The sequence below is a fragment of the Mustelus asterias genome, chromosome 12, assembly GCF_964213995.1.
Source record: "Mustelus asterias chromosome 12, sMusAst1.hap1.1, whole genome shotgun sequence".
Taxonomy (NCBI): Eukaryota; Metazoa; Chordata; class Chondrichthyes; order Carcharhiniformes; family Triakidae; genus Mustelus; species Mustelus asterias.
This window is the reverse complement of record NC_135812.1, coordinates 37301741-37320097: the sequence shown is the minus strand read 5'-3', so window position 1 is coordinate 37320097 and position 18357 is coordinate 37301741. Positions and strand designations below refer to the sequence as shown.

At 41.5% G+C, this 18357-nt stretch overlaps 1 protein-coding gene across 15 annotated transcripts in view; it reads right to left on the bottom strand.

Moving 5' to 3' along the window:
- Positions 1-4912: 4912 nt before the first annotated feature.
- LOC144501380 (uncharacterized) overlaps positions 4913-18357 on the bottom strand; it is a 338685-nt gene continuing 325240 nt past the window's right edge. For 14 of the 15 annotated variants that reach the window (XM_078225050.1, XM_078225051.1, XM_078225052.1 and 11 more), the window contains 2 exons: positions 12388-12444; positions 4913-6766 (listed from right to left, as the gene is read on the bottom strand). In XM_078225050.1, coding sequence (XP_078081176.1) covers positions 6720-6766; positions 12388-12444 — 104 coding nt within the window. In that variant the 3' untranslated portion in view covers positions 4913-6719. The remainder of the gene's footprint in view (positions 6767-12387; positions 12445-18357) is intronic. The other variant, XM_078225056.1, reaches the window with a different exon arrangement.

Here is an 18357-nt window from a genome sequence, read left to right as displayed (position 1 = left end):
CCGGATGCCGATCTGGCTGTCTGTCACCATTCTCTCCTCAGCTTGCCCTGCCAGCTCCTTGGCGTGTTACTCAAAATCAGTGAACAGGTGCAGCTCGGGGACACCAACGCCAGTCTTCTCCCTCTCCCTTCTATTATGTGCAGTCTTCTCCTGTGGGGACATAAGGGAGATTGAAAGCATGATATGTGGAAGGGTGTAGTGTGTGTCAGGGGTGGGGACACTCGGGTGAGCTGTATCGGGGCAGTGCCTTGCCACTTTGGGGTACTGATTGGGGGATGCCGCAGGGGTTGGAGGCATCTGCTGGGGGGGGGGGGAGGGGGGGGGGGGGGTTGGTTGGTGGAGGCCCATGAGGTGTCTGGGGATGGTTTCACATTGCAAGCGCAGCGCATGTGACTGGTTTCAGAAAGGGATGCACACTCACCCTTCCTGCCTGAAGAAGGTCATTTTTTTGTGGTACTGTTTGCCAGCCCGACATGCCAGTACATGGGCACTTAGAGCTGCAGCCACAGTCTCCCAGACAGCACTGGCTGCGCGACTCCTGGGCTGAATTCCCTCTATTGGGTACAGCAACTTACACCTCTCCTCCACAGCATCCAGCAGCCGGGTCTACTCAGCATCAGAGAACCTGGGGGTGCTCCTTCTTTGTGCCATCTTCCTGGCATGACTGCCTGTGTGTCCATACTTATATAGAACTCTGCCTTGTTAAGGGAGTCCAGCTGCAGTCAGTTTGGGCTCATGCGGTTGTTAGGTAAATTTCATGGAGAATGCAAAAACTGCCGTATTTTCGCCCATTGGGCACTTAGTTTTTTTGGGGGAAAATTGCAGCCGTTAAATCCATAATCCTGCATTAAAACAGTAATAAATGACCTAATTTGAATGAATAATTTGACAGCTGGATGGAGGTTTCCTGCTTTCTTTAAATCCCACCCTGGAAACCTGGAAGACTAGAGAATGATTCTGGGATCCCAACTTGATGTCCCATTTATAGGATTTAATTTCAAACATGTACAAAAACCCAACTTCCCCTTGCCTGGGAAAATTCCACCCAAGGTTTCAAGTTGATTACATTTTAAAAAATCAGAATCTCTGAAATGAGCAGCTTCAATGTCACTTTTTAAAGTTCCAGTCTCTCTCATTGAATCTGATTCGTCCCCTGCCTAACATCCAGCTCAATTCAAGTTAGAAATGGGTGGGTTGGTGGCAGATTTGGGGCAGGGAACAGATTGTTGAGATTTTAAATCATCACCTGGACGTTGTTTTAGGTTAAAATTCAACTTTGTGATGATATTAGAAGATGCATTTTTATAGTGCTCTTCACGTTCTCAGAATGTCTCAAAGCATTTCACAGCTAATAATTTTGAAATGTAATTATTCTATAGGAAAATGTAGCTGTGAAGTTGTGCACAGCAAGATCCTACAAAGAACAATGAGGTAAACGACCTGTTAATTTGTTTTGGCAGTTTTGTTTGAGAGAATTGTTGGCCAGGACTCAGTGGAACTCCCAGTGGAGGTCCCTCTATGGAGGGATCCTTCCCCATTATTTTGGGGACCTGGAGTGGAGACTGGTGCATGCAGCAGTATCGTACAATTGTAGATTGTACTGGTTCATGGGCTCCTAAGAGACATGCCCTTTTTGCACTTTTGCGGAGTCCTTAGACCATGTCTATGTTAAATGTTTTAGACTGAACAACAATTTTAGTTTTCTCAAAAATCTTTAACTGATGTTTTGTTTGTAAGAATGGACACACAGGCAGTCCCATGCTCCTGATCTACGGACACCTGGTGCAGAGGGGGGCGGGGAGAGCGGAGGACCTTCTCATGAACCTGCTCCTGGACCTGGTAAAACTTACCATTAACAGATACAGGCAGTGGGCGGCCGAGAGGGTCGTCTGACCCGATTGTCTGCCCCTCTACCGCGGCTACATTCACGGCCGGGTGTCCCTGGAGAGGGAGCATGCAGCGTACGAGGACACTGTGGAGGCCTTCCGTGCCCACTGGGCATTGCATAATTGACCCCTTTAATCGCATTTTAATTTGATACTTTAAGTTTCCTTTTCTCTTCGTTTTTTTTTCGGGTGGTTCCCTTCCTTTTGGGAGCTGCTCCCTTTTAATTTGTCCCTTAGTTAATTTTATTTTGTTTAATTGTTTCAGCCAGAAAGATTGACTCAGTGGAACTCCCCTACTCTTCAATGACATGATTACTTGAGTGCATCACCTATGAGTACTGATGTGTAAAATTAGCACAGAGGAACTGACTAACACGTCAATCTAAATGTAGGACATGTTAGGAAGAGCAGCTCATGGAATAAATGTTTTCCCTGGGATTCAAAGATGATATTATAAAGTGCTGAAAGGAATGGTGCTGTCAATTCGGGAAATTCTCAAAGCTGAGCGTAGAATGAAGGATATCAAAATTTATCAAGGTTAGAGTTGGAAATGTTTCTCTTCCAGCGTATGGGATAAATTCCCACAAAAGAACAGTGACTTCTCTGCTTGTTAAATATTTTAGATACATTTTAAGTTAAGATTAAAATCCATAGTTATAGGAAATGTTGGCTGAGAAATTATTCAAACCTCGGAAATCTTATCTGTGGATAACATTGTCTTCAATTGGATTCTATCCATTATAAATGGTCTATTGGAATGATTAATTTAAATGGTGAATGCACTTTTAATATATTAATGATCATTTGTCTCCTTGCTGTTTGTGTGTACTTTGCTGCGTGCAAATTGGCTGCTGCATTGTCTATAAGTTATCACACTTCAAAAGTACATGATTATAAAACACTTTTGAATGTCTTGCAGTCATGAAACACGCAATATCAATTCAAGTTCTTTATCTGTTTCAAACTTTCTTGTGTAGAGATTAATCATTTTGTGTAAAAGGTAAAGGTAAAGTTGCCATTGTCCCAGATGACTATTGGCTGCTCTCCCCTTTGAGGGGGAGAACTAACTGGCGGTGATTTAAGCTGAGAATCACCACACCTAAAGTGGGGTTAAGAAGGCGGGTCTTCATGAATAAGTTGTGTAAGGCCTAACTGCCAGTGGGATAGGGGTTATGGAAGGTAGAGTTATGTGGGGTGCTTGTTTATTTATCAGTATTATGGTCACTCACTGTTTCGTTGTGTGTGATTACAATGGATTGTATGATGTGAAGTCTACAGACAGCACAGCCTCTCAATCTTTCTTGCCCTCTATCACAGAGATCTTAGATAACAGATCTGGACAACCTAACAAAGGCTGTCAAGTCCTTTGAGACGAAGAAAACTCCTGGAAGTAATGGCTTACCAACTGAGTTGCATTTGACTTTGTGGGACTGGATCAGAAGTCTACTAGTTTGCTTTGGTTGGTAGAATGTCAGAATCCATGAGAAAAGGCATCATCACCCTCATCTAAACCAGAAGGGGGGGGGAGAAAGGGAGGAAATTAGAAATTGGTGTCCTATTTCCCTGCTGAATGAAGGCTGTAAAATTCTGGTCTAGGGTCATTGCCATTCGGGTTAAGTCTGCTCTGGGGTCAGTGATCCACCCTGACCAGACCTGTGCTGTGCTCGGCAAGAAGATCTCTAACAGGCAATTGTATTCCTTTGTAGTGCAAGCTATGTGTGGGACATAGAGATGGACACCTGCCTCATTAGCTTGGACGAGAGAAAACTTTGATAGAATGTTGCACACCTCCATATTGGATGACCTCGCCACATGTTTGGGGAGGGAATCCACGATTGGACCCAACTACTCGACACAAACATAAGTATGCAGTTTCAATGGATCGGTGGGAATCTCAAAGCTTTCTGATCAAATTTGGAGTCAGGAAGGGCCCCCTTCTCTGTCTGCCCTGTTCATTTGTTGAGTCCATCAGGAAGGATGCAGGCATAAGAGTGGTGAAGAACTTTGGCAGTGAAGGTGTGCAAGTCAAAGCCTCCCTGTGCATGGACGACATCACCGATTTGCTCAGACCTATAACCAATGTGCAGACTGATGAATATCTGCGACCAGTTTGAACTGGCCTCTGGGGCCAAGGTAAATTGTGGCAAGAGTTCTTTGGGAACTGGGCTGACCATCCTTTGTCCCCTTCACTGTCAGGTCAGACCCCCTGAATATGCTGGGAATATGGTTCAGAAGGGTGGGGCATATGCCAGAAACTGGGAGGAGCATTAAGCTAAAGTGAAGCAGAAACTGGCCATCTGGGATCTAATAAGCTCCCTGTCCATTATGGATAAGAACTTGGTCATCAGCTGTGAGGCACTCTTGGTGTTGCTGTATGTGGTGCAGATCTGGCCCATTCCTAACTTCTTCATTGTGGTGATCACCTTGTTTCATATTCATTCAAGGGGTGTGGGCTTTACTATCTGGGTCAGCATACATTGTCCATCCTGAGGGTAATGCTGAGGGATGCACTAAAGCGTAGGGCAGCTGCTGCTAAAGTGCAGTAGGGAAAGACCTCTGTCTAAGGCCTCTTAGCCACGGTACACTGAGGGGCTGGTAATTTGCAGGCTGTATGCTTGTCATTGAATGTATATAGTCCATCAGGAAAGATGCAGGCATCAGAGCGGTGAAGAACTCAGGCAGCGAAAGCATGCAGGTCAGAGCTTCCCTGTACATGGACGACATCACTGTGTTTTGCTCAAATGACCAAAAAGTGCAACATGCTCCATGGAGAAAAGCTGATGCACTTCCTGCAACATCCAATTTGAAATGTTTTGGAATGTACTTTTAGATATTTTATGAATAAAGTGTATTTTTGAATTTTTTTTTAAAAAGTCTAATGTAATGGATTACCCTCATCTTGGCCTATTGCACAGTGAACTGAGAATTGTGCAGAAAATGCTGGTGTCTTCATTTTGCCATTTTCATTCACTCTGATGTCAAGCTATATTTAGTGTTTAATGATTTACTTACTGAAAATATTTATTTAAACATTTTGTTTATTTTTAAAGCTGTTACTGAATTATAGTCCATCCAGTATTTTCTCAGTCACACAGTTTATGAAGATACAGCAAATGGGTATTACACCAAATCTGAAGCAATACATTAATGTTGGGGCTCAAGTTCTGCTACAGTACTTATTATTACAGAACTGATGTAAAGTATTACATACTATGGCATATCACTTATCAAAGAAGTGCATGATGGAGTGAGTAGTATAAAGAATAGAAATTGTAATCAGCATCTATGAATGCCTAAGGTGCTCATATCAAATTATTCTCTGCTATTTTGACACAGGCATTAAACTGTTTAAAGGTCTAATATTTAAACCCGTTCAAAGAATAGCATTGATCATAATTTCTTACAGACAATACAGTAAGAGAAAAAAAATAGGGCCAGAGAGAGTGGACACAGTCAGAAGAGGCAGAAAGCAGGAGAGAAAGGACAGGTTCAGCAAGAGTGGCTGTGGTGGGCTTCTGCATCTTCACAATTCAGTTAGCTCCAATTCAGGTACAATACAATTCAGTTAGTCCCAATTCAGGTATAATCTAATAATTGTATGTATTTATGTCTATATAACCTATTATGATGTAATTAATTTCAGAAGATGATACTATGCTGCAAGGATTTGTAACAGCATGCACCATGGACAGAGGTTCATCTCCGAAACAGCAGGACTATCAACACATTTGCAATTCTAAATTGGGGAAGTTAATAAACTGGGACTGGTCATTTCAGGAACAATATGTTTGTGTTGGATAAATCTGTTACCTAACTAATTCAGTTGGAAGAATTCTAAGAGGACATTTGAATAGAAAGAAAACTCATTACAATTATGGAGGTAATCAGATTGTTAAAATGTGCAGAGTTCATTTCATAACCCTGATACCGGAGGTAGTAAAGCCCTGGCCGCACCACTGCCAATGATGAAGGAATTCATGTTATCATGCTTTGGGGTAGATTTTCTTGTTCCTGAACTGGAGGCTATTGAGCCATCAATCTGTAATGGACACAGGGAAATCAGGTGGGGGAAAATCATACAAGATAGCTGGCCCAATATTCCTGACTTTGCTATGTGCAAGAAATTCATTAGCTTCCAGTGTAGGAAGGGAAAAAATCTGCCCCAATATCTCTCAGCTTGTATAAACTTCAAAGCCTACCAAGTCAAAGTAACTAGACCTCTCCAGGAATGTTATGGCCAGGAAACTAGTTTGGCCTCCAAGTGTAAAGTCCTGTCGACCATGTGGACAAACATATAGAAAAGCAATATGCAAAAGTTGCATTGGTCACTTCAGGCCCCACTCATCAGGTTGAGCCATCATTTGTATGAATACAGCTGCCACTCTCAAAAATAGATTTTCATCAGCACCAAAATTCTGGTAAGGGTTGGAGCTACGGCCCAGCTGTATGATCCAGGTATCACTCACAGTACAGTTTGTAAAGCAAAGCACAAGCAACTAAAAATTAATATTACAATTTTATAACTTAAAATACTGGAATCAGAGTCACAAAACAATACAAATCAAGTCAAGGATGGTGTTAACTATGAATGAGATTAACAGCAAAGGACGCAGTTGTAAGCTGGTCCCTAAATGCTTGAAGCACACAACAGAAAGCAGAACTTCCTTGATAAAAAGTCCATTAGATATTGATAATGAATGCAGCCAAATTACTTCATGGATGAAATGAAGAAAGTGGGGGTTGAGGGGGAATTCCATTCCACACCATCCTTTACATTCCGAATCATGCAGTAGCACCAGAATTCTTGAGGTCACTTCTTTTCCAATTATTTCTTTACTTTCTCCTTCGGCCACAATATTTTCCCATTGCACAAGGGGATCCTTCAGAAACATAGAAAAACTGCTGAATTATTTCGATCTTAACCAATGGGCATTCAGGAGCAGATCAAAGTTCAAAAGTTGAATGAAGTGAATTCAGAAGGATTATGCCAAATGCAAGAAGACTTGCTGAATTTTGTAAATTATGTGGAACACCTTACAACAACTTTGCTTACAAGTAGTTTCAAGTAGAAATAAAAGTTATGGACTCATGCTTCTGCTGGCACCATGTCCATTTTATAGATGTAAAACAGGCACCTAATGCCCAATATCATGGGTGATCTTTGGGTACTTGTGTCAGAAGTGCACCCATCCATCTCTTTTGGAAAAATATTCCTCCAAATGCGTCCAGAGCCAAGCCTGTAATAAGCAATTAAATCCTTTGCACACACAAGCAGGAGACTTAGGGCAGTATTTAATGGAGGCAACAGGGTGGCAGTTAACAAATTTGCAAGTTTCATAAGATATACTTGTGGTGAACCATAGATGGTTACCACTATGGGTACTGAACCATAGATGGTTAGCACTATGGGTACTTGTACATATGTTACTGTTGTCACTGTTGGGGTTAGGGTTGGGGTGTTCTACCTGTTGGTATTGTTCTGTGGTACACTCCGGTTGGCTCCGACTACCTGTAGGAGTATAAAGGTCACTGCACTGCCTAGTGACCCTTTAGTCTGGGATTGTATTGTTAGTAAGAAGTCTCACAACACCAGGTTAAAGTCCAACAGGTTTATTTGGTAGCAAATACCATTTGAATGGTATTATGGTATTTGCTACCAAATAAACCTGTTGGACTTTAACCTGGTGTTGTGAGACTTCTTACTGTGCTTACCCCAGTCCAACGCCGGCATCTCCACATCATTGTATTGTTATGCAGTATGCTCCATTCTTGTTACTAATAAAAGCCTTTATTTCCCGGGTACGATTCAGCCTCCCGAGTGATTTAATCGCGCATCAATACTCATAAAGGATAATCTGCTCTGTGATGTGTACTAATGGCAAAGGCCTTTTGTATGAAGAACCACTCAGGCACTTGGCAGGCCAATAGCAAGTCTTTCCTGGAATCAAGGACCCCAAGGGCAGAGGTTCCAACTGCCAAGAACTGCTAGCCAATCAGAGGCCAGTAATCTATTGCACAGCAGCACCACTGGGGAGGCCAATTCATTCGTGACTAACTGCAGCATATGTCATGCGCATTAGCTGTCAAGTGCCTGAGAATACTGACAGCAAACTATGGGTACATTTGACCGCCTTCTGAGAGGCAATTTGTAACTTTTTATTGAACTTATTTTAGGGTGCCCCTCTCATCTCCACATTGAATTGTGAGCCATTTCCTCAGTCCCACCCATAGCCTTCACCCCCTCCACCAAAGGACTCTGCTTACAATCTCTGCGTGGCTAATCTTTATGCTTCCTAGGACTACCCTAGGGGCCTCACCTAGTGCCTGCAGGTCAATGGCAAGAAATAAATGAGGCAATGGACCAATTTCCTGTGGTTCAGTTATTGGTTTCAATTAGGTGCATACACTGCTTTGTGCTTTTGCTTTGATTTAGAAGCCATAGAAACCCTTCAGTGCAGAAGGAAGCCATCTGGCCCATCAAGTCTGTACCGACAACAATCCCACCCAGGTCTTAACCGCCACATATTTACCCTGCTAGTTCTCTTGACACTAAGGGCAAATTAGTACGGCGAATGCACCTAACCTGTGGGAGGAAACCGGAGCACCTGGAGGAATCCCATGCAGACTAAAGGAGAATGTGCAAACTCCACATGTACAGTTACGCGAGGCCGGAATTGAACCCGGGTCCGTGGAGCTGTGAGGCAGTAGTGCTAACCATTGTGCCACCCAGGGTGAGATCCAATTTCTAGGCTTTGATTTCTAAGTCAATATCAGGACTGGTCTCTTAAGTTTAATCATTCCAATAAGCAAATTCAGATAATTGCAGCTATGTACAAATTGCTGAAGTAAACCAGAGGGTTTATAAATTTCATGCTCTGGACTTTCTTTTCTCTTTATGATACTTTACATCTACAATTAAGTGTAGCAGTGTCAGGTAGCACTTCTGCTTTAGGTAAAATTAGCGATCTTGCAAATTGCATGCAAAATTATATCAGTTTTGAAAAATATTTTTCATTCCCAAGTTTTCACTCCAACCTATTGCTTTATACAAAAGCTGCCTTAAATCAGCACAATCAGGCAAAGTTTTAAAACAACTTTTAAGTATATAAATTTTGCTTTTGAAAGTACTCCTTGATATAGTTAAGAGTAGGAACTTGATTAATACAACTGAAAGTAGGTTTATCACAAAAATTAAGCACTTTGAATCTGTCATACCACCAACTGTGCCTCACCCATTTTTAAATTATAGAAAACGTGAGGCCGGAGCTGTGTACAGTTCTGGTCACCCTATTATAGAAAGGATATTAATAAACTAGAAAGAGTGCAGAGAAGATTTATTAGGATGCTACCGGAACTTGATAGTTTGAATTATAAGGAGAGGCTGGATAGACTGGGACTTTTTTCTCTGAAGTGTAGAAGGCTGAGGGGTGATCTTAAAGGTCTATAAAATAATGAGGGGCATATATCAGCTAGATAGTCAATATCTTTTCCCAAAGGCAAGGGAGTCTAAAACTAGAGGGCATAGGTTTAAGGTGAGAGGGGAGAGATACAAGAGTGTCCAGAGGGGCAATTTTTTTATCACAGAGGGTGGTGAGTGTCTGGAACAAGCTGCCAGAAGTAGTAATAGAGGGGGTACAATTTTGTCTTTTAAAAAGCATTTGGACAGTTACATGTGTAAGATGGGTATCGAGGGATGAGGGCCAAATGCAGGCAATTGGGACTAGCTTAGGGGTTTTAAAAAAAAGGGCGGCATGGACAAGTTGGGCGAAAGGGCCTGTTTCCATGCTGTAAACCTCTATGACTCTATAGAGCACTTGTAAAAGATGTATACAACTTCATTGGCTGGAATGTGTTTTAGAGATCTGTGAAAAGTGCAAAATAAATGCAAGTCTTTCTTTTTCAATCTCCTCTGTACCCTCTCTAGTGTGATCACATGATTCCTGTGATGCAGTGACCAGAACTGTATGCAGTACTCTATCTGTGACCTAGCTAGTCTTCATATAGTTCTAGCATAACCTGCCTGCTCCTTTTTTTCTATGCCTCGGTTAATAAAGGAAAGTACCCCATATGCCTTCTTAACTACCTTATCAACTTGTTCTGTTACCTTCAGAGATCTGTTGGCATGCACTTCAATGTACCTGTACTGCTCTACACTATAGCATCCTAAACTAAACATGTTTTTCCTTGCCTTATTTGCCCTCCCCAAATGTATTACCCCACACTTCTCTGGATTGAATTCAATTTACCATTTTTCTACCCACCTGATCAGCTTATTGATATCTTCCTGTAGTCCATAGCTTTCTTTTTTATTATAAACCAGACAACCAATTTTTGTATTGTCTGCCAATTAATTGTGCCCTTAAGATTTAAGGCTAAACCAAATACCACAAAAAGCAAAGGATCTCAGCTCTGAGGAACTCCATGGGAAATTGCTTTCCAGTCACAAAGACACCTGTCAACTATTAGCTTTTGCCTTCTGTCACTGAGCTGATTTTTTGGATTCAATCTTGTCATTTGCCCTTGGATCCCATCGGTTCTTACTTTTCTGATTAATCTGTCACATGGGTTCTCGGTAACCCTTACTAAAATCCATGTAGGCTAAATCAAAGGGATAAGCATAATTGACGCTCCCTGTTATTGCCTTTAAAAATGAAATTAAGTTGGTCAGAAATGATTCGGAGCAAGATGGGACCTTCCTATTACAAATTCTTGCAGGCTGTTCTTGATAAATTTATGTGTTTTTAAGTGTCCCTCAAAATAATTTGTCCACTACCAAGGTTAAACTGACTAGCTTTTACTTGATGTATCCCTTCTTCTCCTTTTAAACAACATTAGCTGTTGTTCTCAGGTAAATCTAGCTAATTTGTTCGCACTACTAGTGTACTGCCTTTGAAATTTTTGAGAGTTTTAGCTGTTGGAATTGAGTAGTTTGGTGAGTCAACAGAAGATTTTCTCCAGGGGATTCTGACATACATAGGCTGCAATAGAAAAGTATGTCGCCTATGGAAAAAGGAAGTGGTTTCATTCACTGAACATCTAGTTAGGATACAAACAACGTGCAGAGTATCATGCTAGTTTCCTGGTAGTAGCTACGGCACCATCATGCTGCACCAATACTCGAACCTGCTCATTTTCAGTCTATGCATTGGGTCAAAGATTAGCTACTGGTGGCCAAAGACTATCCTCTCCAATATTTGGAGATTGACACCTCAGAAACCCAAGAAAAGATGAGATGTAATTTGTGCCATGCCTCCACTTAAGGCCTTCTAAAACATTTCATCACTACCTAGACAGGGTCAGTGGTGTTCTGCAGTGTAACTCCCACACAATGTCTTACACAACTTTGGCATCCAGTGGGAAAAATCCATTGAGCCAGCTTTACTGGAAGACATGGAGATTGGAAGAGCATGTGTGAAAGAATTGATGTTGAGAATGATGAGGATAAACAAGGTCCATCTTTTCTGCCAGGTGCAAGACTGTTTTTGTATTAGCTTATGCAGATACACTCCAGCTCTAAATTCACAACATGCTCTGTACCATCATTTCCGCTAAGATCCATCCCTGTCCTTCCATCATCCTAAGGAGTCCACTTAATCCCAAAGTATGAGCAAGGGGCTTTCAGACAAAACTCGTTATGTGGTTCTCAAATACTCATCAAATAATAATCATTTCAAAAATAACAGTAATATGCTGTGATTTTTTTCAACTTGGGGCAACCTCCAGCATCTGTTCTAAGTGTCTTCATATCTACTAAGGTGCTCTCCAGGTTGCTTCAGCTCAGAAATGCAGAATGTTATAGGACCTCAAATGAAGGAGCTTGAGATGTCTGTTGTTGGCTGGGTCTTAGTCCTGTTCACTCATCAACCCTGGTGCTTGTTGACCCACATTGATTCCCAGTTAAGTAACACTTCGATTTTTAAATTTTCATGCTTATTTTTCAAACCACTCCATGACCTCGCTGCTCCCTATCTCTACAATTTCCTCCAGCCCTACAACATTCCCAAGATATCTTCATTCTCCTAATTCTGGCCTTTTCAGCACCCCTGATTTTAATTAGTCTACCACTGGTGGCTGTGCCTTCGGTTGCTAAAGCCATATGCTCTGGAATTCCCTTACAACTCACCATTTCTTTCCTCACTTCCTTTAAGATGCTCATTTAAACCTACCTCTTTGACCATCTCCCCTAATAATTCCTTATATAGCTTGCGATCAATTTTAGCTGTATAGTGCTCCTGTGAAACGCTTTACTACATTAAAGGTGTTATATAAGTACAAGCTGTTGTTGTTGATTTTAAAGCATACGGTATTTCGACACAGAATGAGATGCACACAGTTAACACAATTCTGTTTGATTTTAGTAGTCATAAATACTTATAATCTGCAATATGTAAATTATGAGCTTAATATGATGTAGAGATTAGTTTAACTACTTATCTTTGAGTACCTATATTAAATAACGTGTACATTCAATGTAAATGAATGCAGTATTAATTTCTCATACCTCTCCCATAAGGATACCCAAACTGGCTCAGTGCCCCATACTGCTTAGGAGGTTTACCTGCAACACAAAATCTGGCCCATTAAGAATTGTTTTATTAGAATGACATGTATATTCTCTTCTATGATTGGCTGGGATGACCTGCTCATTTATAAGAAAGTTGGTGAAAATACTGATGTAAAATAAAAAAACTCTATTACACTCATGATTATTACCGCGAGAATAAAAGCCATTATGCTTTATAAATCCATTGAAATTCTTTGATACCGTAATTCAGCAGTGGAGGGCAATATTGTAGATACAATATTATTAATAGACATTTGAGAATCTGATACTAAAATTAAGGTTCATGAGTGGAATAATAGGGGCGGGGAAGATGAGGTGGTATGGATAGACAGCACCCCACCTTCTTCGAAATCACATTGGTGGGGATCTTTAATGAGTGTTGAGTGGAATGTCTGCCCTCATTGGGGCAGAAGTCCCACCCTCTGGGCCTGTCAACCAATCTCTAGCTGGGGTCCTTGACGTGGATTTATGAATTGAATGATGACTATGTTATGGGTATCTGCTCTCCACATTTTTTGTAAATGAAGATATAATTGCGTTGAAATAAAATTTTGTAATCTGTTCTTGAGGAAGTATTAACAAAGCACTTAGAAAAGTATGATTAGAACAAGTCAACATGGTTTTACTAAAGGGAAGTCCTATTTGACAAATTTATTAAAATTTTTTGAGGATGTAGGTAAAGGGGAACCAATAAATGTAGTATACCTGGAGTACCAAAAGGCTTTCAATAAGGTGTCATACAAAAGGTTAAAACGCAACATGCGTGTTCATGGAGTTGGAAGTAACATATTGGCATGGATAGAGGATTGGGTAAAAAATAGGAAGCTGGGAGTGGGCATTAGTCATTAGTGGGATAGTCAGCACGGATTCGTGAAGGGCAAGTCGTGTCTCACAAATTTGATTGAATTTTTTGAGAAGGTAACTAAGTGCGTTGATGAAGGTAGGGCAGTTGATGTCATATACATGGATTTTAGTAAGGCGTTTGATAAGGTCCCCCATGGTCGGCTTATGATGAAAGTAAGGAGGTGTGGGATAGAGGGAAAGTTGGCCGATTGGATAGGTAACTGGCTATCTGATTGAAGACAGAGGGTGGTGGTGGATGGAAAATTTTCGGACTGGAGGCAGGTTGCTAGCGGAGTGCCACAGGGATCAGTGCTTGGTTCTCTGCTCTTTGTGATTTTTATTAATGACTTAGAGGAGGGGGCTGATGACACCAAGATTGGTGGAGTAGTGGATGAGGTGGAGGGCCGTTGTAGGCTGCAAAGAGACATCGATAGGATGCAAAGCTGGGCTGAAAAATGGCAAATGGAGTTTAACCCTGATAAATGTGAGGTGATTCATTTTGGTAGGACTAATTTAAATGTGGATTACAGGGTCAAAGGTAGGGTTCTGAAGACTGTGGAGGAACAGAGAGATCTTGGGGTCCATATCCACAGATCTCTAAAGGTTGCCACTCAAGTGGATAGAGCTGTGAAGAAGGCCTATAGTGTGTTAGCTTTTATTAACAGGGGGTTGGAGTTTAAGAGCCATGGGGTTATGCTGCAACTGTACAGGACCTTGGTGAGACCACATTTGGAATATTGTGTGCAGTTCTGGTCACCTCACTATGTGGGAGTGCTGGAAAGAGTGCAGAGGAGATTTACCAGGATGCTGCCTGGTTTGGAGGGTAGGTCTTATGAGGAAAGGTTGAGGGAGCTAGGGCTGTTCTCTCTGGAGCGGAGGAGGCTGAGGGGAGACTTAATAGAGGTTTATGAAATGATGAAGGGGATAGATAGAGTGAACGTTCAAAGACTATTTCCTCGGGTGGATGGAGCTATTACAAGGGGGCATAACTATAGGGTTCATGGTGGGAGATATAGGAAGGATATCAGAGGTAGGTTCTTTACGCAGAGAGTGGTTGGGGTGTGGAATGGACTGCCTGCAGTGATAGTGGAGTCAGACACTTTAGGAACATTTAAGCGGTTATTGGATAGGCACATGGAGCACACCAGGATGATAGGGAGTGGGATAGCTTGATCTTGGTTTCAGATAAAGCTCGGCACAACATCGTGGGCCGAAGGGCCTATTCTGTGCTGTACTGTTCTACGTTTCTATGTTTCTATTAGTGTGACTTCTTCAAATTAGCAGGTTAGAGATGAGAAACTTCTAAGTATGGATGTTCAAAGAAACTTGGGTCTGTTTGTGCACAGATTGCAAAATGCTAACATCCCAGTACAGCAATTAGAAAGGTAAATGGCATGTTATCCTTTATTGCGTGGGAATTGGAGTGCAAGAATAAAGAGGTCTTGCTAGAATTGTATACATGGTTTTGATGAGACCACATTTGGAGTGTTGTGTGCATTTAAGAAAAAATATACTTGCATTCAGGGCAATACAGAGAAGGTTCACTAAATTGGTCCATGGGATGAAGAGTTATCATATGATGAGAGGTTGAGCATATTGTGTTTATTTTCCCTGGAGTTTCAAACAGTGTTTTTAAAATATTTTTCCCAAGAGACCCACTTTTAGCAAATGGCCATCCCTTGTGACCCACATCAATGTGGGGGATGTGTAACGAAGTAGGATCTTTCCACTTTGTAGTAACATTATACAGTATATTAAACATCAGGGGCGGGATTTTCTGGCCACGCTCGCCCTGAAACTGGAAAATCCTGCCCGAGGTCAATGGACCGTTCTGCCCCTCGCCTGCTACAATCACCATGGCGGGCGGGATGGGAAAATTTGACTCCAGGTGTCAGTTTCAGATCCATTTTCCAATTTATATGGGCCATATTCCAGCACAAAGCAAATTGGTGTGAGTATTTTACAAACTCCTCTCGTCAATATATACATTCAAAATAAATGTCTCAAATCAGACAATGCGCTAAGTTACTATGTATCAGCCACCACAGAACATTGACTGCCATTTAGTTGTGACAGATATCTCATTTAAGATGCACCTTTGGAACGCAGAGCTCATCAGATCAGCATGCTGCTTTTAGGTGGAAACTTGATCGGGCAGTCACCAATTATCCCTATCTGTTACCATCCCATCAATAAACCTCCTTGGTAGGTGGGATATGTCACATCAATAACTATATTCTGCTGCATCTAATGAAGTCTGTGGTTAATCTGTTGATTATCCTTTCTCATATATAGCCATAATTTAAAAAATATCTCAATGTTTTCCTTTTTGTCAGACGTCATTCCATTTTGAAATAGATGCAACAGCAAAATATTTTTATGCACACTGGGGAAAAATAATAAGTTGGATTGTGAGATAATGACCATACCTGTCACACTCTGAAGTTATAGCCTGCCTTCATGGCGGGAAATTTGAGACTCAGGCAGAGTCCACTGACCAGATAATCTGCAGTACTGCTGCTACAGTCACAATCTAAATGGGATTTACTGTAAACTTAAAAATACACCTCTCTCCTAATTCTTACCTTTTCCTTTCATAAAATGCACATTACTTGAATTGTGTCAGGCAATACTAAGCTTTTTCTCCAAATCAAAAGTCCTCATGCTGGCGATGCCATCATCAGAGAGGTTGCCATTGCCTACTGCCTTCTGCAAAATGTGTGCTATAAACAGAACATCCTACTTTTTTTTGAACAGGGCCACAGAAAATCCCACATTCTTTAACAGGATCACAGAACATCCTGTGTTTTTTTTGAACAGGATCAGTTTATAGTGCAGTGAGAGTTTACCCGACGACCCACCTGCAGGTCACAAACCCCACTTTGAAAAAGCCTGGTTTAGAAGAATGAGGAATGATCTCGTTGAAACCGAAATAATTCTGAAGTGGCTTGATAAGGTAGACGCTGAGAGAAAGGGAATCTAAACATGGCACAGTCTCAAGATAAGGAGACTTTGGTTGTGGATGCTCCATCATTGAATATATTTAAGGCTGTAGTAGAAGTGGAGTTGAAGCCCAAAATCAGCCATGATCGTACTGAATGGAAGAGTAGCTAGAAGGGCCATATGGTCTACTTATTAAAATTCATTCATGGGATGTGAGCATCGCTGGCTGGGCCAGCATTTATTGCCCTTGAACAGGGTGGCTTTCTAGGCTATGTAAGAGTCATACACATTGCTGTGGATCTGGAATCACATGTAGGTCAGACCAGATAAGGGTATTAGTTAACCATTTATGCTCAGATGTTTTACAACAATCAAAAATGGTCTCATTAGATTTTTAGTCCAAATTTTTATTGGGTTCAAATTTTGTCATTTGCCCTAGTGAGATTCAAACTTGGGTCCCCAGGCCTAAGTCTCTGGATTATTAATCCAGTGACAATACCACTATGCCTCCGCCTCCTCCTGTTCCTATTTATTGTGTTGATATAAAATCTGCTGATTAAGTTACATGGCCTGGAAATTAGTGCAAAGGAGATTGATTGGGGGCTAAATGTGATAATGCCTAAAAATCTGTACAGAGATTGTGAGATGCAGTTAAACTATGACTGCTGCTCATGACAAAGGTAATATGGCAACTTATTGCATCCACCAGTTCCGTTATTACGTCAGCAGCATAATTAGTTCTAATTGCTAGAATGTTTGTTTTGACTTGGGCAAATGCTGTTCTGTTATTTTAGTGTTTTCCCTCAGGGTTTTTCAGAGTGAGGCTTGATTAAGTTGATTAACAGAAAAATGTGACTGGGTGGAGCTAGGCTTACACAGAGAAATCAAGCTCAGATGCTGCTTGGAATTGTTAGAGAGCAGTCCCTCTTTCTCTGAGATTCTGCTGTTTGAAGGTAGCTCTGTCTCTGAAAATTGCTGTCTGGAGTCAGAAGACAGATGTCTGTCTAGATCTCATTTCAGTCTAGAGATATTAAAAGGCTAGAAATCTAGCACACGTGAACATACCTGCTTTGTGCTGATTTTTAGAGAGGATAGTTAGTTCTTAAGAATTATACCTGGTCATGTTTAAGTATTTCCAATTGGTAAGAGTTATGCTAATTATTTGTTATATTTTAACTGTGCTGTTAAAAATAAAGTTTGTTTTAATGAAACTTTCCTAGTGGGTCAATTGAATCATACCCTGGAGCGAAACACCTTATGCTCACCTTAATGCCAAAATCAAAAAAAGTTGGGATCTAGATCTATAACATACCTTGGAGTTTCTGATCTGGTCCCTAACATTACCAATAATTTCTATCCATATGACAACTTCACACCCACATCTCATAGCTTCGACACACTGCTAGCTATTTAACCGTGGCAACAATCAGCCAAACTTGTTGCAGAACACTCACTCATGTTCTCTCTCTCATGCAGGAAATGGGAATGCTCAACCCGAAGCAGCAAGAGTTAATTGGAGGGGACACATGCATCTCATTCTCCTCATGGAGGAGATGGCACTGGATATCATTGGGACAGTCATTGCTGAGGTAATGGCTAGCAGCCAGGCTGAAACCAAAGGTAAAGGCATCTTCATACCTTATTCTTCTCCTCAGTGACCAGTGGAGTGCCCCAGGGATCTGTTCTGGGACCCTTGCTGTTTGTCATTTTCATAAATGACCTGGATGAGGAAGTGGAGGGATGGGTTGGTAAGTTTGCTGACGACACCAAGGTAGGTGGTGTTGTGGATAGTTTGGAGGGATGTCAGAAGTTGCAGCGAGACATAGATAGAATGCAAGACTGGGCGGAGAAGTGGCAGATGGACTTCAACCCGGATAAGTGTGTAGTGATCCATTTTGGCAGATCCAATGGGATGAAGCAGCAGTATAATATGAAGGGTACCATTCTTAGCAGTGTAGAGGATCAGAAGGACCTTGGGGTCCGGGTCCATAGGACTCTTAAATCGGCCTCGCAGGTGGAGGATGCGGTCAAGAAGGCGTACGGCGTACTAGCCTTCATTAATCGAGGGATTGAGTTTAGGAGTCGGGAGATAATGCTGCAGCTTTATAGGACCCTGGTTAG